At 47.9% G+C, this 21546-nt stretch overlaps 2 protein-coding genes across 2 annotated transcripts; both read left to right on the forward strand.

The window, feature by feature from the left end:
* Nucleotides 1-60: 60 nt before the first annotated feature.
* Nucleotides 61-15583, forward strand: TMCO1 (transmembrane and coiled-coil domains 1). Its single transcript, XM_015869696.2, has 7 exons — nt 61-204; nt 1305-1382; nt 4390-4449; nt 7455-7501; nt 8075-8142; nt 10996-11140; nt 15245-15583. The coding sequence occupies exons 1-7, from the start codon at nt 135-137 to the stop codon at nt 15341-15343; spliced, it is 567 nt and encodes a 188-aa protein (XP_015725182.1). The 5' UTR covers nt 61-134; the 3' UTR covers nt 15344-15583.
* Nucleotides 15584-15832: 249 nt separating this feature from the next.
* On the forward strand, nt 15833-21513 carry ALDH9A1 (aldehyde dehydrogenase 9 family member A1). The gene is made up of 11 exons (XM_015869690.2): nt 15833-16051; nt 16371-16516; nt 17421-17550; nt 17842-17976; nt 18241-18437; nt 18609-18749; nt 19086-19274; nt 19348-19435; nt 19715-19856; nt 20357-20469; nt 20791-21513. Exons 1-11 carry the CDS (start codon nt 15883-15885, stop codon nt 20883-20885), a joined length of 1545 nt encoding a protein of 514 aa, XP_015725176.1. The 5' UTR covers nt 15833-15882; the 3' UTR covers nt 20886-21513.
* Nucleotides 21514-21546: the final 33 nt, after the last annotated feature.

The following is a 21546-nucleotide window of genomic DNA, read 5'->3' on the forward strand; positions in this document are numbered from 1 at the left end:
GGCTAGTGTCAGCACCCGGAAATGCGGAGCTTACACCTTCGCTTCCGGCCGTTGCTAGGCGACGCAGGCTGCGGTAGCTTCCGGGTGGCGGGGCCTACTTCCGGTACCGCGGCGGCGGCGGGGCAGCGTGCACCATGAGCACCATGTTCGCCGATACCCTCCTCATCGTGTTTATATCCGTCTGTACCGCTCTGCTGGCCGAGGGTGAGTGCTGCCCGGCGTCCTGTGCTGAGGCCTACTCTGCCTGCGTCCTGTGTGGGAGTAGGCCGCTGGTTCGGGCCTGCTGGTGCCGTTCAGGATGAACTAGGGTTGGTTAGTGGGGCTTGCGTCCCTTTATTGGTGCCCCAGGGCGCAGGAAGGACTGGCAGGATGGGGTTTGTATGGAGAAGATATAGAAGAAGGGAGAGCAGTGTCAAACAGGGGTCACTTAGTCAGAGTCCCGAAGGGCTGTTGGCTGGGGTGGTACAGGTGGGATCTGGGACATCAGCACCCAAATAAAACCCTGTGGTGGTGCATGGTGTGCGAATGGACCTTCTCTTTCAGAAGGCAGGAGGCAGCAGGAGGAAATAGTGTCAGTTTTCAGTGTGTTTCCTCTAAATAAATAGGATATTGGTGTGTTGCAGTTGGGCTTGATCTCAAAGGTCTTTTCCAACCTGATGTGAGTCGTACAAAGAAAGTGACTGAACTTGCAATTGGCTGCTTTTGGGGTTGTTAAACGTCAGGGTGAAGAAACAGGCTGAGATGTTTCAGGTCTGGTTGAATTAATACTTCTTAAGGTAGCCCAAATCAGAGGTTGCTCCCTTTCCCTGGCACTGAGCTGTACCCCCACAATCTCCTCTTGTCCTCGGGATGCAAGACTTTATCTATGGGTAAATTCAGAGGTAAAGAGAGCCCCGTGCTGAGCATGGCATTTGCTTTCCAGGAGTCGTGTATTGTGCTGGGGTCAGGTGCTGTTCACCTCATTGTCTTTTGCAGGATAGAGTAGCGTGACCTTCCAGAGTGCCCACATGGCTCCCTTGTCTGCAGGTGGTGACCCAGAGACTCAGTAGCACAGCAATGCTGTCAAACCAACACCAAAAAGGGACCAATAGCCGTATGTAAGAGCTCAGTTTAAGCAGCTCAGAAACCTCTGGCTCAGCACTTGTGGCATGACTGATTTGATTGTGACTTGTGGAACCTTTGTTGTATTATAACATGGTTTTGTAGACACAATGTATTTTCTACACCCGTATTTGCAAACTCACATCTTTCTTTATCACAGGAGGTCTTTACTTACCTAGATACCTGCTGGTTGTTTGTTTCAGGTATAACCTGGGTGCTGGTGTACCGAACAGACAAATACAAGAGATTAAAAGCTGAAGTGGAAAAGCAGAGCAAAAAATGTAAGTACTTTTCAGATATTAGACAGAATGTCTGCTGTTCTTCTTGTAGCCTGCTTTGGGAAATGTAAAAAGGAACGGAGCCTGTGCTCTGAGATATTCCTGCTGCGTTTTCTTCTAAGGGAGAGAAGCTTGGGCTTCATTGGATCTGAATTTTACAGGCATAGTGGAAATGCTAAGTCATGGCCTGAAGGAGTGGGTGAGCACCTGGTGGAAGGCAGGGCCAACCCAGGGGAGCTCAGGTTTATACAGTGTGCCTGAGTGACTGGAAGGGCTGGAGCCAGGACGCACCCCTTCCCAGACCTCACTTAAGGGTTGGCTGTGGAGGTGGGGGCATCTCTTGCTGGAGATCCCTGCCTACCTGAGGTAAGCAGCTCTTTCTTTTCATTCTTGCCTCTGTAGCTGCTGCATTAGGGCTCATTCTTATTTGCTGTAGCCAAAGACTTTGCCACCCTGCTGTTATCATCCTGTTATAGTATTGCAATAGAGAACCTGAATTGGTACAAAGGGGACAGTACGCAATGACATGGAGTTTCAACCTGTTCTGGTGTTAACATTTTTTTCACCATGATATCAGTGCTTCTATCAGAAAGCAAGAGGAAAGTGTTATTAAACCACGTTCTTTCCAGTCTAGCCTTCCCATGAGTAAGATAAGCTGGAAAGTGAAAGTTAGTCATCCTTGTGTCTCAGCTCCTAAATTTAGGGGCTTTTATCATTACGGCAGTATCAGCTGGGGATTGCATCTGTGCCCACCTCACTCTAATCCTGCTTGGCTGATAAAAATGAGTTGGGCAGAATCACCCGCAGAAGGCAAGTTAGAGAAGCAATTGAAACCCAGCTGAAATCTGAAGAGTAGAACTCAACGGCTGTTAGCATGGCTTAATCTCTGCAGTGTGATGATTTCTGTAAAGATTTAGTGCAGTTTGTTTTTATCTAGGTTATAATCTGTGAAGGGATAGTTTATGCATCTCGGTTTCTAATCTTGTATGACACTCCCTCTAGTCCCCCTAAATCATCACCCACCCACCCTCCCCCCATAAAAAGAACAGAATAATGAGGAGTTACTAAGAATTAGGGCTTGATCTGTTTTCCTCTTGCACTGAGGACAGTTGGCTGACCTGATGGCTTACAGGCCATTTGTAGAGCTCTTGAGCCACACCTTTCAACTGTTATCCAACACATCTTAAACAGGAAAAAACACATGAGAGATCTCTAAGCTCTCCTTTGGGAGTACTAGCAATCCTAACAGTTTGCCAAAACAAGCAGGCTGAGTAGTATGCTTGAGCAGCATTGTTACTCGTAATCCTTAGTTTCATCTCTTCCTATTCTCTTGTTGCTGCTGAGAGACACAGCGCTATTGGAGACTGATGAAGAAATGATAGCAGGTGTCCTGGGATAAACGTAGCAGTAAACTTGCCATAAGTATTTCTGGTGTGCAGGGTATGGTTGGAAGTGTTATCCATATTCCTGCAGACAGCTTTGTGAGACTGCTTGACAGTTATTTGTCCTGTGCAAGCCATAAGGGAGGTTAGGATGTAAGGTCCGTCTGGGCTGATGCACTACTTGGAGTAAAGCTGGGTTCTGGAGGTGCCCCCTGGTTGCAGGTGGAAAGAACAGATAGCCTTGAAAAGCCAGTGTTTTGCAGACTGTGGGACTGTGGTTGGACTGATCAGGGTATCCCAGCAAGAACAAAATGCTCTTTTGTGAGCACAGATGTATGGTTGTCTGGCACCTCTCTCCAGCATTCCCTCTGAGCAGGTTTGCCTATCTTGTGCCCTTCTAGCTTGCTCATTCAAGATGTGCTTCTTCTTTGGGAAAACAGCTGTTTTATAACAGATGTATTGTAAATGATGTGTGGGCACCTTGTTTAGGCTAGCGTGGATTTCCTGGCAGTTGTATGTGGCTGATTACAAGCACTTCAGAAGCCAGCAGAACAAACGTTTTTGTAACTTGGAAGGCTGTTTTCATTTTACCTGTGCTTTAAAATCCACACTAGAGTATATCTGCGTTGTTCCTGTTCATTGCAGGGGAGTTGGACCAGTTGGACCTTCAGAAGTCCCTTCCAGTTCTAAGGATTCTATGATCTAACATCTGTGTTCTGCTAGTACTAATGTGAGAGAAGAGTTCTGGTGCTCAGCTCTCTAAAGCTGGTTGTGTGAGCTTATGAGAGCCAAGTCTATTTGTTGGAAAATACAGTAGATTTGTGTAGAGTTTAGGGTAAGAAAGGACTGTTGTGTGTTTTTATACCAGTCTCTTGTTGGAAAAGCTGCTCTGGCTGTTTCCAGAAGAGCACTTTCAGATGAGCAGCCCACTTTCTATATTTAAATTGGCTATGCTGGTCTTATGTTAGGTTTGGGGTTGTTTTTTCTTTCATGCAGTGTTGGTTGTTTGGATTTGTTTGGTGAGCATCTGACTTGGGGTTTTACTAAGTATGAGCTTAGGCTCTTACTTTAAAAGACTGGAACTGCTTCAGTACCAATTGATTGAAGAGGAATGGAGATGCTCTGGCTGACTGCTTGGATGGCGTTTCCCCTTAGAATTACACCCCTTCTTCAGAGGCAGGCAGGGAACACAAGCTCTCCTGTGTTCTGCTTCCCACTGCAGATAATCGGGAGCAGAGCTTGCCACAAAGCTCTTTTCATTAGACTTGCTGAATCAAAAGTACTGTCTACTACTAATGACAAATCAGCAGTGGTCATTTGAGCTAAGATTGTCCTCAGGCTGCTTGGCTAACAATGTAATGTGTTCTCAACAGAGTTTAAAATTGACTCTTTGAAACATTCCTACATCTCATCCAAGCTTTGGAAAAAGGTTTTGGATTTTAAGTGTTCATTTCGCATCTGGTCATCCAGGAGTGGTTAATAACATGTTGGTACTGAACATGATCACAGTTCTAACTTCCTTTTGTTCCTGTGCTCTCTAAGGGGAATACAGTTGTTTTCTTGTGTGGAAGAATGGGGGGTTAGTGTCTACGTAGAAGTGATGGAATATCTCTCTTTTCATTTTGCAGTGGAAAAGAAGAAAGAAACGATAACTGAATCAGCAGGCCGACAGCAGAAAAAGAAAATAGGTAAGGTTAGGACGGGAGTGTGGTGCTGCAGGAGCGTGGAGGAAGTGGCTGCCCCTCCTTTTGAAGCAGTACTAGAGCTGGTTCTTAGCATGGCTGCTGGCATGTGAACCTTACTCCTCCAGAGCAGGAGGGAGGTGTCCTCTTGGTGATTCTGATGAAATTCAGAGGAATTCAGCCTCGCCAAGAGGTGATGAACAGTCATGGATGTGACTGCTATTAATTGCAGTTGCCAAAGCTCTTTGCTGCAGTGCACTGGCAGCTTGCAGTAGCTCTGACTGGTTGCGATTTTTAGGTCTTTAATTTTTCTTCATTTGTGCACCTCAGAGCGGAAGATATTTGTGTGAATTGATTCTAACTGTGCTTGGATTTACTTAAAATTTGATAGATCACTACCTAGAGCTGAGCAAAGCAATCTTTTTCCCCATTCTGTCTTCTGCTGCCAATACAGTTTTACTATGTTAATGTAACTCTTTCAACAGTGGATTGTGCAAGAGTAATGTGGTAGATGTTTAATGCATCTGAGCTTTAGAAGGTTCTCTTATCTTCAAGAGTCTAAAGTAAAATGGACAGTAAAGCCTGGTTAAATTATCACAGCAATCATAGCAAGAATACTTCTGAGAGCTCCTGGGAGTTGGTTTCCTTGTTCCTCTGTAACACCAGGTAGCTGAGCTGCTCATTTGATCTGTTCAAAGCTCCAGGGTAATTATAAACACATCTTCAAACAGCTCTTCCTAGGTATAAAACCTGTTATTACTACACTTCTGAAAGGAGAGGAACCCAAATTCTTCCTATTCTCAGCTTTTAGTCTTAAGTAACCCATACATGAGATAAATGTAATTACTGGATAAGGCAGTTTTTAAGTGGCTGTTGTTACTTGTGGTCACTGACACATTGAAAAGTGACTTCTTTGCAGGGTGCTATCCAAGCTCTGTTTCTAGCAGAGAACATTTTACTTGTGCTTGGACTAAACTAATAAACAGTAGAATCTGAGGAATTCAGGTGCTGCACTGTTTTGTTTCCTTTTTTGTTTAATATGCTGAAAGAATCTTGTTTTGCAAATGAAAACAGAGCACAAAGGGATTAAGAACAAAACTTAGGAAGTGACCACTGATTTTGTTTGCTGTGTTGCTTGCTGGCCAAGCTTAAGATACTGAGTGTTGGGTTGGTTGGGTTTTGTTTTGCAAGCGCTGCATAAGTCATTTGCTTTTGGGAAAAGCTGCATTCCTAGTGTTTCTCAGGCCTCCATGTGCATCTGGGCATCCAGAAAATGACTCATAGCTGTTGAAAACTGATGTCAGTGGCTGAGTTATGCAGATTGTAGCATCGTTGTAAGGGTCAGATTACTTGTGCTGGGATTACTTTGAAGGTCTAAAAGTCTAGATGATAAAAAAACACAAGGTGAGTTCTCAGGTTGATCACAGCTGTGGTGCAGACCTGCCCCAGGTGCCATTTGTATTGTGCACAGAACAAGGCAGGAGGTGTGTGTGCAACCTTGCTTGGTCACGTAAGGGATGAATCATGCGCTTGTACAAGGAGGGAGGGTGAAAGTTGCATGGGCAGGCTTAATTTGGTGTTTCCTACTTAACAATTTGTATTAACTGTAATGCAAGCCAATTTTAGTGTAGTGTCTAAATCACCTTTTATGCTTCTGGAGCAGCACACTCTTAATGTTTTACTGCAGCCTTCTGCCACTTCAACTTGAAGAGTGTGTTGGATAATGTATAACTTTGCTCTGGCTTTCTGCACCTAGAATAAGAGACTGTGGCATTCCCAGTAGTTCACATAAGTGCAAACCCAGTGCTGGCAAATAAGGCTTTTTGTTGTATCCTCATGGTTCTTATTCCAATGAGCAGAGCTGGGATTCCAAGGTGTTCGTCATTAACCCAGTCCTTTTCCTCTTTATTCCTACCAAGCTGTATAGCAATCTACTTAAATGTAGTCTACTTAAATGCTGCTTATGTGTGCCTTGGGTGGCTATAAACCACTTACATAGAGTATTAGGACACCCGGAGCAAATTTGTTTTGAATTTGTAGAAATAAGTGAAAAACTGGTCAGGTATGGCAGGGATCTGGGCTGTGTTCTTCATCACCGTGTAACCTTTAGTCCATCTAAATAGGTGGTTACTTATGTAGGTGAGGGGAAAAAACAAGTATTTGTGCCAAATGTGATTCCTGAAGATCTGGCCTAGTTGCTGATAGGGCTGAAAACAAAATTCTCCACCTAGGTCAGGAAACAGGTGTGTGGAAAGTTCCTGCCTGTGGGAATGGTTTGTAGTTCTAAGCAATTGAAAACAGCAAGGAGGATTCTAAGAAATTGGGTAGGGGTGTTTCTCTTGCTTTGTAACCACACTGATTGCGAGTCTCTGTATTTATCAGCTATTATTCAGGGCTTGAAAGGTAACCCTGTGAGCTTCTGTGTTGTGGGCTCCTTGTACTGAAACATCAGCAGGGATCTGCTGGGCTCCTTGCCTTTCAATGAGCCCTCGATAGTGGCAATGCATTCCCCCTCTTTCTCCTTTCATATTATTCTTTGGATACTTCATCCACATCCTTAGCACAGCTTCAAAGCCCTGGGTGCACCTCTGGATCCTCAGTCTGACACCTCCAAAATAAATCCTTCCTTATGTGGTGTGCTTACAGCAGAGAGTGCAGCATTCAGGAGCTTTGTAGGCACTTTGTTTTCTGGCAGTGTTGTTCATGCTGCTGCGTTAGTTGGTTGAGCTGGCAAATCTGACGTTCTGTGCTTTTCTTCCAGAAGTGCTGAGTGCATGATTCCTCTGTTTTCCTCCTCTTTGGTGCCTGCCTTGCTGTGTGTTGCTGGGATGGAGAAACAATTGGCTATGGATGATTTTTCCATTTCATACTGTTTGGCACAGAGAGCTGGAGTTGATTTGGGGAGTTTTACTTGTTTGGAGGGCTAGGAAGGTTAAGCCTTCCTGGAAATGAAAATGTTCATGCTTTTAGCTTGGTACAACTGATAACTGTTGTTGTTTTTGTCCTTCTAGAGAGACAAGAGGAAAAACTAAAGAATAACAACAGGGACTTATCAATGGTAAGAAAACCAGAGCCAGTTCCCATCAGCTGAAGATTTCACTCAGTAGTTTACCAACAAAGCCTTTGTTCATTTGGCAGCTCTAGCAGCTCCTCCTCCTCACAGTTCTTTCTGCATTATCTCTGATAGCTGCAGATTTTAGTATGAACCCTCCAGCAGTTCCCACCTCACCTTATCTCCATCCTTAGCTCGTTTCATTTTTATAAGTCTCCATCCTGTAGAACTTATTTGTCTGACTTCCTCTTGAAGTTGTTTTTTGAATTCCTACTGGTTGTGTAGGGCTTACCCATGAAAGCTAACAAGACAAATCCTGAGCTTTTTGTTTTTCCTCTCTCAAGTTGCTCTTCACAACAGTGTTCCACATTGTGGCTGCCTTTGTGCCCAGCTGTTGGCTGGACTTTGAGTGTTCTCTGCTCACTTCTTTCTCAGTCCCTCCAGCCTTCTGTGTCATCTCTTTTCCTTCTAGATTCCAGTGATGCTGTACAAGGGCTGCTCTTGAGGTTGTGAGCCCCTAACCTCTCAGTGCAGTCCTGTTGTCTGTTGTTTGATTATTTCTGACCTTTCAACTTACAGGTTCGGATGAAATCCATGTTCGCCATTGGCTTCTGCTTCACTGCCTTGATGGGGATGTTTAACTCTATGTAAGTATCAGCTTTCTGCATTCTTCTTAAATGTTCACGTTGAATATATATGCTTTTTTAGGGTTTTATCCAAGACCCAAAGCTAATTATAAGATGGATCAACATATCATGTGAATTATGTGGTCTGGTCATAGCATGTGTATTCTCAAGAGTGGATACTGCAAGCTGAATCCTGTTAAACTGAATAAAACGAATGCAAACTAAACACAGCTTATGATCCTTTCTGTTTGGGAACATCTTGACTAGGGTATGTTTGGTAGATTCCAGGCAAGCAGCCATGGTCTTCAGCTTCTTTGGCTCTGCTATAATGTGACTAAAGAACACTCGCAAGTAAAAACTGGGTCAGCTCTCCTGCCCTTAGAAATGAGCTGTAATTGCAGAGTTTGTTGTTGCCCTACTTAAGGTGATCACAGTCAAGATATTAACAGGTCCAGGCATGGACTCTAATCTTCTTTTGCTTTAAAAATGACCTGGAGTTGGTCTAGGCAAAATCTGAAACAAACACAAAGTAAATCTGGTTTGCATGGTTATGGAAAGCTTTCCTTTAGAGATGCAAAACTGAAGGACTGCCTGGCTTTTAGAGCTTGGTTTGGTCTTAAATGTGAACTTTGTTAGCTGTTAAATCTGAAGATATTATGGTCAGTCTGCTCAGTACCCAGGCAGTGTACTTACTCTGCTGATGGGTAACTACATTCTTGGGGTGGCAGTCCTTAGGGTACAGACTGCAGGTATTTTACTGCAGGACTGTGGGTGGATAATTGCAAGCAGGGTGTAACGGAACTGCCACTGTGTGGGACTCTTTATTTATTCAGCTTAGTCTGACTGCAGCATCTAGTGTTCTGTGGAATGCTGTGAAACTGAGCAGAGGAACATGGCACTAAAGCACTTCAAAATCCGGGTGACGTCTTGATTCATTGTTGACTCACTTAACTGGACCACCAAACTGATGTGTATTCCTTCTGCCCTGAGGCTTTCTGTCCACAGAGCTCATACTATCTACAAGGCTCACGTGACTGCCCCATTCTTCTGAGACCTTCCATGGGATCCAACAGATGGGCAGCATGAGCCATCCAGGGAGCACTGTTTGAACTGAAATAGCTTTGTTGCTGAGTATAGGGGATCTGAAGTGACTGAATTACAATAGGGATTCTTGCCCGTCTTGTCTCTGGGGCCAGATAGTTAGATTTTTTAGTTGATTTTATTTTGCTCTTGGTCTCAATATGGGGTAGCTAGTGCATCTGTATCTGAGAGATAGCTTTGCTGGCTTTTACCTCACTTATGCTTGCAGAATGGTTTGAGAGAACTAGTTGGTTCTTATGTACATCCATTCTCTTGGCACTGTGTAAAGACTGGCTGCGTGGCTCAAGAGAGCACTTCAGTTATGAATGCAGGATGCTTTTAGGCTCCATCTGGGAAGCTGCTGTTGCCAGGTCATTCATGAAGGCACTGTGGGTGTGGTATGAAGGGGAAGAAAAGGATGGCTGACACCTGCAACGACTGTAACCCGATTTGCTTGATTTCCTGTTCTTGAATGAGTTTGTTGCTCTGGAGGACAAAAGGAGCAGGAGTCGGGTGGAAGCAGTGTGGACAAGTGCTATTCAGACAGTGCTGCACTGTAGCTGGGCACCTTGCCTTTGCCAAGTCAAAATGGATGTGACTGTGGTGATCACCTCTGCCTTAAAGTGGAAGCACTAATGGAGCAGGTAGGGCATGCTGGAAGGATTTGTTGGAGGCTGGTTTAAACCCAAAGAACAGAGTGCCATGTGAAGATGAGCAGTTGTGGCTTAAAGGTGCTCTATGGCTGGGAGCTCTGTAGCAGCAGTGCCCTCCAAGCAGATGGGCTTTCTCTTGGGAGAGAATTTAGCTTCCGTGTGTCTCAATTTTCTCTTGTCAGAAGCTTCTTAATGCAATCCATTCCCCGTCTTGCTCTGAGCTGTGCCTTTCAGTAGCTCTTCATGCTAATTGTGAGAGCCTGCTGGAGGAAACAGCAGGTACCTCAGGGTGCTGCTGCTGGAGTACTTGTCATTTCTCACAGCAGGAATAACGCAGAATTGGAAACCACTGGGGGATGTTACAGGGAGATAAACATCCGTTCCCAGTTCTCCTGCCAAACTGCCTGTGAGATGTAAACAAAGTTGGCATGTGTCTGAGCTGTAGCTGTGTGAATGCACCTCCACAGGAAAGAACGCTCGTTTAGGATCTCTTGAAACAAGAAACACCTGTTAGAAAATCAGCACACGCAGGGAAAATAACATCCAAATATGCACATGCTGATGAGGCATCATACGCACTTCACTTCAAAAGGTTGGGACGACTGTCTGGGCTGGGAGAAATCTTTGCAAACAGGCCAGAATTCACACTCGGCCTCATGCTTTGGAATGTGGAGCTGGAGGAGTTCCAGGAGCAGAACAGGCTGCTTGGAATAGGGGGTTTCTTCCTGCCTCTGCTGCCTTTGCAGAGATAACACCAACAGCTTTCTCTGTGTTTAGTGTGCTTTTGATGTATATTATATGCATCTTGTGCTGAGAATTATAGCTGCTCCAGGAAAGGAGCAGATGTCTTCACTTCTGCTCTGCTTAATAATGCTCTTCTGCTTAAAGCAAAGAGTCAATCTTCTTGCAGTACCTGCAGTACAGAGGGGTGGTTGTCATCCATCTTACTGAAGAATCCAGTCAGCAGTGGAATAAAATGCACCAGCAAGCTGCAAAACACCAGCCAAGATCTTATGAGTCACCAACTAGTCCAGCTGATCACTCACATGTCACTGTGATACGCTTTGACTGTAGCAAAACAATTATTGAGAGAAGCCCAGTTGTGATCCAATGCTCTCCTTTTATTCCTTTTTTTTTCCAGATTTGATGGCCGAGTGGTGGCAAAGCTCCCTTTTATCCCCCTCTCGTACATCCAGGGCCTGTCCCACCGCAACCTGCTGGGTGAGGATTACACTGACTGCTCCTTCATCTTCCTCTACATTCTCTGCACAATGTCTATCAGGCAGGTGAGTACATCACTGTCTCTTGCACTCCTGGAGCAGGGAAAGCACACAAAGTACAGTCTCTACATCGTTACAGCAGTGTGCTAAGACAGGGATAGCAGAAATGGGTTTATTTCCTGTGTGTGTCCGTGATTTGCTTTATTAACATATTGAGAGACTGTTCCTATCAGAAGCCAATGTAAATCCCCCTTCTTATCCATTAGGTATGGCCTTCACAGTAATAGGAACAAAGAGAAGTGCAGCATCTTCAGGGGAAAATTCCTTGGTGGCTTGAGGCTTGTAAAGGTTAAATCAGTTCACAAACCTGCCAAAAACAGGTGAAGAGTTAAAGCTAGGCTTATTTTTTTCCTTTTTATGCTGGTCACCTGATATTTTCCCCTTTTTTCAGTCTTAAGAACTTCACCTTCAGCATTGATTCTCTCACAGTCTTAGGGACATGACTCAGAAGAGGAACCCCTTCTATAACCCCTTCTGATATGATAAACCAAGAGTAGGTTACATAAGCCCCCAGCAAAGCTTAGTTTAGTTGCATCTTCTGAAAAGAGAAGTGTCAGTGTGGATAAAAGGAAGTATATGTTCAGGACCAGGCTCTGTTAATCAGCTGGGTGATCAGCTTGTGTTCAGCAGCAGCATTGTGTTGAGATGGGGATGAAGATTCATTCTTAACAGACAGAATGGCTGGTGAGGATCACAAAGTGGGCCTCCTTGGTGCAACCAGAAGCCTTTGCCACGTTTTTTTTTCAGCATCCTGGAGATAAATCAATAAATTCTGGAGTTCGGATGAATGCTGGTGCAAGTAGCAGCAAATAATCAGCTCTTTTGTGCTCGTTTCCTTTTTCTTTGATTTGCTTCCTGAATTCTTGCTGCTTTTCCTCAGGGGCTGTCAAGGCCAGCTCCCAGGCCCAAGTACCAAAGGCCAGGGGTTTCCTCATCGTGTTCTGTACAAGACCAATCTTGTTTCACTTCCCATTGATTCAAACAACGTGTACTGCTTGGAAAGGAGTTACACCTGTTTAGCACTTTGGATCATCTTTGTGGAAGGCCGTGGTCTGATGCTGGTCCTTTAGGCAACCTTGTCTGCTGCTCTTCTGTTCTCTTGAATGTTGAGAAGCCCCTTCTTTCCAATGCTGGAACTGCAGAACAGCATCTCTAAGAATCTTTTGCACCTATTGAGTTGACAGGGGAGCTGTCTTGCTGAAAAATCCCCTGTGGATTTTTTTTTTTTTGTCCTAAAATAGAACTTGTATGGTTTGTTTTAGTCCTGGGCATTTCCTGCTGTTGCCTGTTATAAGTAGACATCATACACTGAGTAGACATCAACTGATCACTGTGGTTCTGAGGAGAAATGTCAAACTGCTGTGGGTTTTCAAGAGAAATTGTGGTAGCACATTACCCTGCATGGCAGAGTTAGTGCTGATGGTCCAGTGAGGATGGAATTTACCTTTCAAGGTAGGTGCTTTTGCTCTGAAGCATTGGATTGCAGCCTTCGTGCTGCTGTCTTATCTACATGATTGTAATTCTTCATCTGTTAGGCAGATCCAAGTTTCTTCTTCCTTGCTGTATGGAGGGATGGGCAGAAACCAGCTGTGTTACTTTCTGCAAAAGCTAGGAACTAAAGCTGTTAGATTCCTGGCATCCTGTGATTCGATTTATTACTATTTGGAGGTACTTAGATGTTAACAGCACGAGGAAGAGGACTTTGGCTGTGAGAGGCCAAGGGAGAGGGGAAGAAAGCAATTAAGGGCTTATAATGGTGCCAAAGATTTGTTTCTGCTGCTGTGGCTATGGAGGTGAAAGCTTCATGACCTGTTGTTGTTTCACTGTGTGCAAAAGGGAAGATTTCACTGGGCTGCCTTCTAAACAGCTGTTGGCCCAAGGGAGGACAGATGATGTGGTTGATTTAATACAATACGAGGAGCAAGAGCAGAGCTGTACGTGTAAGATCAGGTTGCAATTAAGCTTAAGAGAACTATACATCCCTCGGCCTTCCCCCTAAATCCTGGAGCTGACTGCAAGGTGTCAAGACAGTGAAGGCAGCCATCCAGGTGGAGCTCCAGAACAGAGGAACTTCTGTGTATGCAAAAGACCAGAGATTCCAAGGGAAATGCAGGGGAGTGTGTGAGGGTGGGGAAGCGAAGTGGCCGTTGATTAAACTCCCATGAATGGGATGAGCAGCAGCAGGCAGGCTATTATGTGGTTCTCAGGCATGTGGGGGTGATAAGCTCTTCAGACACTGACTGGGAAGCTCGCTGCCTGTGACCTGGCCAGCATCTCCCAAAATAGTTTACTTGCGGTGAGTAACTTCCTTTGCGCTGTTCCCAGCTCTCCCTGGCACGTAAATCCTGTCCCCTAGTTCCTCCTGCCTTCCTGTTTGGAGAGCAGAGGGTTTCTGGGAGAGGCCTTCCAAGGGTCCTTGAGCTCTTGGGTTTCAGCTGGGAAAGTCTGCTGCTGGGCTGGGCGTGAGGCACAGTGTCAGGGTTACATCCTCTGTCCCCACTCCTGTTTCTGAACTCCTGGCCTTCACCTGTGCTATGTGTGAAGGAGGTTGTGCTGCTCTTCCTCAGGCATTTGCTGGTCTTCATTTCCTTTCGCTTCCTTTTCACACGTGCTTGAACTGTCGATGGAGGCCTCTTTCTGAAACACATTCCCAGAGGGACAGGGAGCCAGCAATTATCCTTACTGCCCCAAGCTTACTTTCCCACATGGCCTCATCTTCCCAGCCATGCCCTGATGTGTTTGAGGCCCCTTCTGGATTTGTAGATGACTGCAAGAAGAATGAGAGCTACACCTGCTTTTATGTCAGGAGCATTCAGCAGAGCTCAGGTGAAGGATTTGGATCCTTAGGATTTATCTTCTCCCTGTTGTGCTCCTGAAGGTGCTGGCCTTGTTGGTGTTTGGAAGCAGACTTTGCAGGCTTCTGAGTGAGGCAGGTAGTTAATTCCACTGATGCTCTGCTAGGATCTCATGCGTGAGCCACCACAAAGCTGACAGCATCTGGGCCTTGCCTTCTTCTGACTCTGCAACACCCTCTGGCGTTACTGCATCTGTCTGTCAGCTGCTCTTGCTTCATTCCTTCAGTCCATCTCTTGACTGAAAGCTCCGGGAAGGTGAATCACACAAAGCAGCTTCCCACAGTGAACTGCTCTCCTTTATATACACCGTGACTGAATATCAACCAGTGTCTAATTTATGTAGGCCTTGGACTTAACTGTGCTGTGGTGCTGCTGAAGATATTCATAGAGAACCACGCAGTGTGCCAGCTGAAACCTTCCTTTCCAGACCTTCCGTTTCTTCACCCCAAATGACCCATTTCAGCTGCTCTGAAATAAAGCAGCTCAGTCCTTTAGTTTGCATCCTTCTTCCATGATCAGAAATGTTCACGAACTCAGTGACCGTGTATCTGACCTGTCCTCACAGTTATCTTGGAGAAGACACTCAGGTTTGAAGAGAGCCCTCCTTCCTCCTTTGGTTGTCTGGACAGCCAGGACTCAGCTGATGACAGCAGCAGGCCACAGTTTTCTTCTTTCCCTTGCACCAGATATTGCTGTTTTGTCACCACTACATAAGCAGCATCTTGAGCTGTAGGTAACTCACTGCAGTTGCAGCACTGCAGTGTGTCACATATAAAGGCAGAAAGGCGTTGAGCTGCTCCAGTATTCTGTTGTGAGATGTGTAGCTGGTGCCTGACTGCTGCTCAGTACTTTCCTTGTTGTCTTCTACTAGAACACCTTGCTCAGATGCAAGTAAAAAAGCAGAGGAAGTAATTTCAATAGTCGTGTTGTTGGTTTTGCTGCATGTGCTTGTTACAGTCAGTCTCCTCCAGTCCACTGCTCTTGTCTGCATTGCTTGCCTGCGTATTAACTCTGTGCTTAAGTGTCTGGCTCGAACTTGGACATGCTTTTGTTGCTGACCCAAATCCAGCCTACACTATGCAGAGCCTTCAGCACGAGTTTGCAGGTGCTGGTAAGACTCTATGGGTGACAACATGAATCTGATGAGGCTGATGAGAAGGCTGCACTTGCAAGCAGAGCTGGCATTTCTTCCTCTCTAGTGCCTGCCTTGTTCAGGCCTGGTGCCCACGTGCTCTTTCTGTTCTTCTCTTTGCAGAACATCCAGAAGATGCTCGGCCTTGCTCCTTCCCGGGCTGCCACCAAGCAAGCAGGGGGCTTCCTTGGCCCCCCTCCTCAGGCAGGGAAGTTCTCCTAAAGCACAGATACAGCCTTTGCTGCAGGTCTGCCAGCTGCACGTGACTGCCTTTGGGAGGTGAAACAACAGGTTTCTACACCCGTGGCCAAAACCAGCCTATGCAGTATTTCCCACAGTCTTGGAAGCATCTTGCATTTGAAGTATTCCAGCAGCAGTTGCTCACCAAACCAAGAATGTTCTCAGAAGATGAAACTTGACTTTCTGTGTCTGAAAAATAAATGGCTCGGGCGTGTTGATTGAGCTGTCTGTTCATTGTGCTATAGGACGAGTCGAACTGTTTAGACGTGGCACGGTTGCTTTAGTTTATGGCACGGCAATAAATGAAGATGTCAAGAATGAGATTTCCAAACTAGCGGGGGGGAAATACAATAATCATTGAAAATCAAAGCACCTGCAGCTGCGGGGGTCTCCTCCGAGCCACCAGGGGGCGCTCCAGCTCCGGGGGCGTGGCGTGAAGGGCCCGTAGCGCAGGCGTGGGGCGGAGGAGGCAGGAAGGCAGGCAGGCAGCGGAGCCCCCTGCCGGCGTGGCGGTGCCGTCCATGGTGCTGCTGTTGCTCCTGCCCCGGCTGTGCCGCGCTCATTCCGCTCTCGCCATGAGCACCGCCACCGGCACCTTGTCCCTGCAGCAGCCCCTCAACTACCGGGCGGGATGCCGCGTGCAGCCCGTTGACGGCGGGCAGCCCGAGGACGTGTACGAGCCGGCCACGGGTACGTGCTGGAGCAGCGCCGGGCCGAACCTCAGCGGGCTTTAATCGGGGGTCAGCGGGAGGAGGGCGGTGTGACGGGCCGTGGGGCTGGTGGGGGGGTGTGAGGAGCTGAAGAGCCGTGCAGAGATTGGAGGTGATGAGTGACCGGAGCGTGCGGGGGGGGCCGGGCTGTGGGTTTAACCCCCCGAGCTGCAGAGCAACAGAAAGCGGGCATGGCCAAGTGGGTTGGGGTGGTGGGCCTGAGATCTCGGGCTTTTGCTGCGAGATAAGCCTTGTTTTGCTGATGTTTACTCATTGTTTTGTGCTTCCAACGTGCCCAGGCCGAGTGATAACCAAGGTGCTGTGCTCTGGGGAGAAGGAGGTGGACCTGGCAGTGCAGAGCGCCAAGGCTGCCTTCCAGACATGGAGCCGCACGTCGGGCATGGAGCGCAGCCGGGTGCTGCTGGAGGCTGCCAGGATCATCCGGGTACTGCACGGGGCTCTGGGTGCCCCCCGGTGGGCTCTGACCCTCTGCCCCCCTCCCAGAGTCACCCAGGAGCTGAAAGCCACCGTTGCCCAGCAGGCAGCGGGATGCGTTGGGCAGGGCACTCGGTGTGTCCTATGGCTCCTTCCCTGCCTTGTTCTGTGAGCAGACATAAAGCTGAAGCCATCCAGCCCAGATATTGCAAGGCACGCATTTTTCAAGCTGAAATTGCGTAACTGACCCATTCTTGAACTTTCAGCTTGACTGGAGGGCAATAAAAAACCACCAGATACATGCATGAGAAGCAGAGGGTGCAGATGTGCTGCCTTCGTAACAAACTCATTTGTGCGACAGCACGTTCTTAGACATCAAAACCAGTCCCTGTCGAGACACGGGCCTGTAGGAAACCAAACCTCTCCCCAGCGTGGCTGCAATGAGAGCTGCTTTCTCTTACAGCCAAACTTCTGCCAGCTTTCTGCAGCAGGGAATGGCTCTGCCTGGGCTGCTGAAGGATGCCTCCCAGCTGCCTCGCTTTGCTTGTCCTTCTCCAAGTCCTTTGGATCTGTTTAGATCTTGCTGTTTGCTCTTCCCCCCTCCCTGCCTTATTTCTGTGCATTCCTATCACTGTTTACCATCTGTCTTCTCTGTTCAGGTCTGCTAATCTGTTAGATAAGCAGAGCTGTTAAGCAAGATTGCAGGAGCAGTGAGCCCAGCAGCTCTCTGGCATTCACCTGAGATCAGTGACCTCTGACAAACTGCTGAGTGGGGATGTGTGTTGTAGAGATGATGATTCCTTGAGGCAGAGCCTGATTTGGACGTTGTGTGCATGAGAAGCTCCGCACACAGCAGAGTGGAGCGCTACCATGGGCTGCTGTGATGTGTAATCCCTGTGCTGTTATCCACACAGGAACGGAGAGATGAAATTGCCACTTTGGAAACCATCAACAACGGGAAATCCATCTTTGAAGCCAGAGTGGACATTGACATATCCTGGCAGTGCCTGGAGTATTACGCAGGACTGGCGGGATCTCTGGCTGGTGAGACCTTCATTGCAGTTTGTTACTCTCTGTCCTGGTGCTCCTTGGTTATCTTCCACTGCACTAGTCCATCTTTAGCATTGGTTTCTCTAAGAGATGCACTACTGCTTCTCCTGGGAGCGTTTTCAGCTTAATGCTGCCATGCTCTGTGGGCCCTCACACACCTTCTGTGAGCTTGCTGGGGTAAAAGCTGTGTCTGTTCCCAGTCTTGAGAGAGACCTGGCCTCAGAGGCTCTGACTGAACAGGGAGGGGCTTTGTTCTTCTCTTACTTCTGTTTGTCCTCTTTGCAGGTGAACACATCCAGCTTCCCGGAGGATCCTTTGGGTACACTCGCAGGGAGCCCCTGGGTGTGTGTGTTGGGATTGGAGCCTGGAATTACCCTTTCCAGATTGCCTGCTGGAAGTCTGCCCCAGCCCTGGCATGCGGTAATGACCCTAAAGCAGGACTCCCTTAGACCGTCTGCCTGCTCAAGCTCCTCCTTGATGCCAGGGGATTCTGTGGGGATGGAGATACAGACCCTGGGATTGCCTTGAAGGGTTTAGAGCCTTTGGGAAGGAAGGAGATAGGAAATGTGAAACAAATGCAGAAACAAACTCATTGTATTGGGTGGGTTTCTTCTGTCTGGCTTTTGTTTCCCCCTAAAGCTCTTTAGGTGTTAACCCACCTTGCTTCTCTCCGGGTTCCCTTAGGCAACGCTATGGTCTTCAAGCCTTCTCCTTTCACCCCCATATCCGTGGTGAAGTTGGCAGAGATCTTCACAGAGGCCGGTGCACCCAAGGGGCTCTTCAACGTGGTGCAGGGTGGAGCAGCCACAGGGCAGTTCCTCTGCCACCACCCAGATGTGGCCAAAATCTCTTTCACCGGCAGCGTGCCCACCGGCGTCAAGGTAAAAGCACCATCACACTGTGGGACACAAGGGGTTGTGCACCAGCCTTCATGGTGTGGTGGGGACTGTAAGGAAAACGTGTGTGTTTCTGGCCATGGCAGTTCAGCTGAGCTGCCTGCAGCCTCCCTGTGAGCCATATGTCACCTGTCTCTTTGTTCTTATTCCTGGCAGATCATGGAGATGGCAGCTAAAGGGATCAAACCAGTGACCTTGGAGCTGGGGGGCAAATCCCCCCTTATCATCTTTTCGGATTGCTCCCTGGAGAACGCTGTGAATGGAGCCCTCATGGCCAACTTCCTCACGCAGGGAGAGGTGCGTATTCATGGGGCTCTGTTGGTCCCAAGTGTGGGTTCTCCATGTTTTCTGCAGGTTTTATTGGCAAGCCATGCACCTTGATTCACCCCTGAGAGATGAACAGTCAGCTCGTCTGCTGGTGCACACTTGAGCCACCTGGTGGCATCAGTAAAGCTATGTCCAGAATGGACTGTTCTGTGCAGTCAGGAGTGGGACTGTTTGCTGTGCCCTGAACTTCACAGTCCACAGGTCAAGCTGGCTGGGCCTTTTCTGAGGGTCTGTAGCAGGCCCCATGCAGGGAAAGTTTGCAGAGTTCTTTGTGTCTTACCCTGAGCATCTCGCTCTGTATCCCAGGTGTGCTGCAATGGCACGCGGGTGTTTGTGGAGAGGAAGATTCTGGATGCCTTCACAAAGGAGGTGGTGAAACGCACCCAGAAAATCAAAGTTGGAGACCCGCTGCAGGAAGACACGCGGATGGGAGCCCTCATCAACAGACCCCACCTGGAACGTGTCCAGGGCTTTATCAAGCAGGCAAAGGAGCAGGTGAGATTGCAGTGCTGCCTTGATGAGGATGCCATGAACAGCCCTGCCTACTTTCTGCCTGCCTCTCTTCCAGGGTGCTCAGGTGCTGTGTGGGGGAGATCTGTATGTACCAGATGACCCAAAGCTGAAGAATGGCTTCTACATGCAACCATGTGTGTTAGGTACGATCCTTCCTATTGGTGGCATTGTGGTTCCTTGTGAGGATGTTCCTGAGTTTCTTCTAGATGAATCTGTGTCCCCATCTCTCTGTATGCCTCTGGTGTGGACAGGTACCTGTGTGGGTGTACAAGGGGTAGCTGTGGAACCCGGATGAATGGTGTCCAGAGAAGTCTGTGTTAGATGCTGGATGAGTCTTGAGCTGCATAGTGCTGTCTCAAAGGCTCTGTGGGCTGCAGAACGTACAGGCTCTGCCACTAACTCTTCCTTCTGAATGCTTCCAGGGAACTGCAGAGACGACATGACGTGTGTGCAGGAAGAGATCTTTGGGCCTGTCATGTCCATTCTGCCATTTGACACGGAGGCGGAGGTTGTGGAGAGAGCCAACAACACCAAATTTGGCCTGGCAGGTGGCGTCTTCACCAGGTACAGCTGGGAAGTGGTCTAGGGAGGGGAAGAGTAAGGAAATGCTGCAGTAACTTGATGTTCCTCTCACAGTGTCTGGCATGGGCATGGATATCCTCCTCCAGGAAAGCTGTAGCAAGACAGTGCCAGAAGGGAACTTTGTAAATGACTGAGCATCTCCTCCTGGTTTATCCTGAGGGGGTTAGGTGGGCCCAGCTGTCCTTCAGGCTCCTTGCAGCCTGCATTTGGCTTGCTGCCTGCTTGCACCTCCAGGAGACGTTCACCAGGAGCCTGCTGAATGTGTGCAAAGATGGCTTTTGGCTGCTTGCCGTAGTCTGCTTTGCTGGTGTCCTTGTCCTGCCATCTCAAATGAAACGCTGTGCTGAGCATCCTTGGGAATAGGTGCTGAGTGGGCAAGGACTGAGTAGAGCGAGCTGGGCTCTAAAAACCACTGCAACCTGGTAGGGGTCTCAGGGATATGGGGGTGAAAAGGCTGCAGCTGAGTTGCTGTTTTCCTGCAGGGATATCCAGAAGGCTCACAGAGTAGTGGCTGCTCTTAAGGCTGGGATGTGCTTCATTAACAACTACAACATCAGCCCCGTGGAGCTGCCTTTCGGAGGATACAAGTCATCAGGTGAGCAATGCTTGGCCTTCCTCAGGCTCAGCTCCTGTATGTCTGCGATGGCCAATGTGAGCAGCCTGCTGCTGGGGCATACAGGCACACTGATTGCCCTTGAGGCATGGGTACCACACTGGGAAATCAAAGGGAAGCTGTGGAAGGGATTATGGCTTTGTATTGAGTGAGCACAGAGGTGAGCTTCAATATACATGGCCTTTATTGCAGCAGAGCTCACCCGTGGTGCTGCACTCCACTGTGTGTGTGGCTGTGTGCTGGTGTGAGTGGTGCTCGGCACTGCCTGTTGCACTCACTTCTGCCCTGTCCCTGTCCTTGCAGGATTTGGCAGAGAGAACGGGCGTGCAGCCATCGAGTACTACTCGCAGCTGAAGACCGTCTGCGTGGAAATGGGTGATGTGGAATCTGTGTTTTAGTGGCTCTGAGGCCATCTCAGGAGAGCATCAGCCAATGTGGATCAATTACACAGCAGTAAAGTGCTCTATATAAGTGCCTGGGGGTGGGGACAAAGAGAGCAGCTTTTAGCCATCCTGCTCCTGCAAGGGCAGCATACACACAGCTCAGTCTGTGGGCCTCCTCTGTGCCCTCTGGTGGAAGAAGGGGGACCTCAGACCAGCAGGCAACGACCTGCCTTTCAGCAGCAGCACCTGCACCTACATAGGCTTGGTAGTGGCAGAGGCCCAGCCCAGGCTGCCTTTCCCCCAGTGCACCTTGAACACTATTGTCCTCCAGCCTCAGTTAATTCCAGTTCTGGCTCCTTAACAAGTTATGACCCTGCCTCCAAGGTGGGACAGGGTGCTGTGGGGATGGTGAGCTGATGCTGCCTCTATACACAGTGCACAGCATAACCAGACTGGTAGGGAGCTCTAACATGAGACACGTTGCTGCCTGCCTTAATCAAGAGCTGTTTGATTTCCTTTCTCTTGGCCTTCCTTTATAATAACGTGGTAACTCTACGATGATGAAATAGCAAATTGAAATGTTTGCTCACGTCTTTTCTTTTGTAGCAATCAAATAAATACTAACTCTGTTTGGAACATCTTATTGGAGAGTGACATGAAGGGAGGAGTCCAGAAT

Source organism: Coturnix japonica, chromosome 8 (genome assembly GCF_001577835.2).
Source record: "Coturnix japonica isolate 7356 chromosome 8, Coturnix japonica 2.1, whole genome shotgun sequence".
Lineage (NCBI taxonomy): Eukaryota > Metazoa > Chordata > Aves > Galliformes > Phasianidae > Coturnix > Coturnix japonica.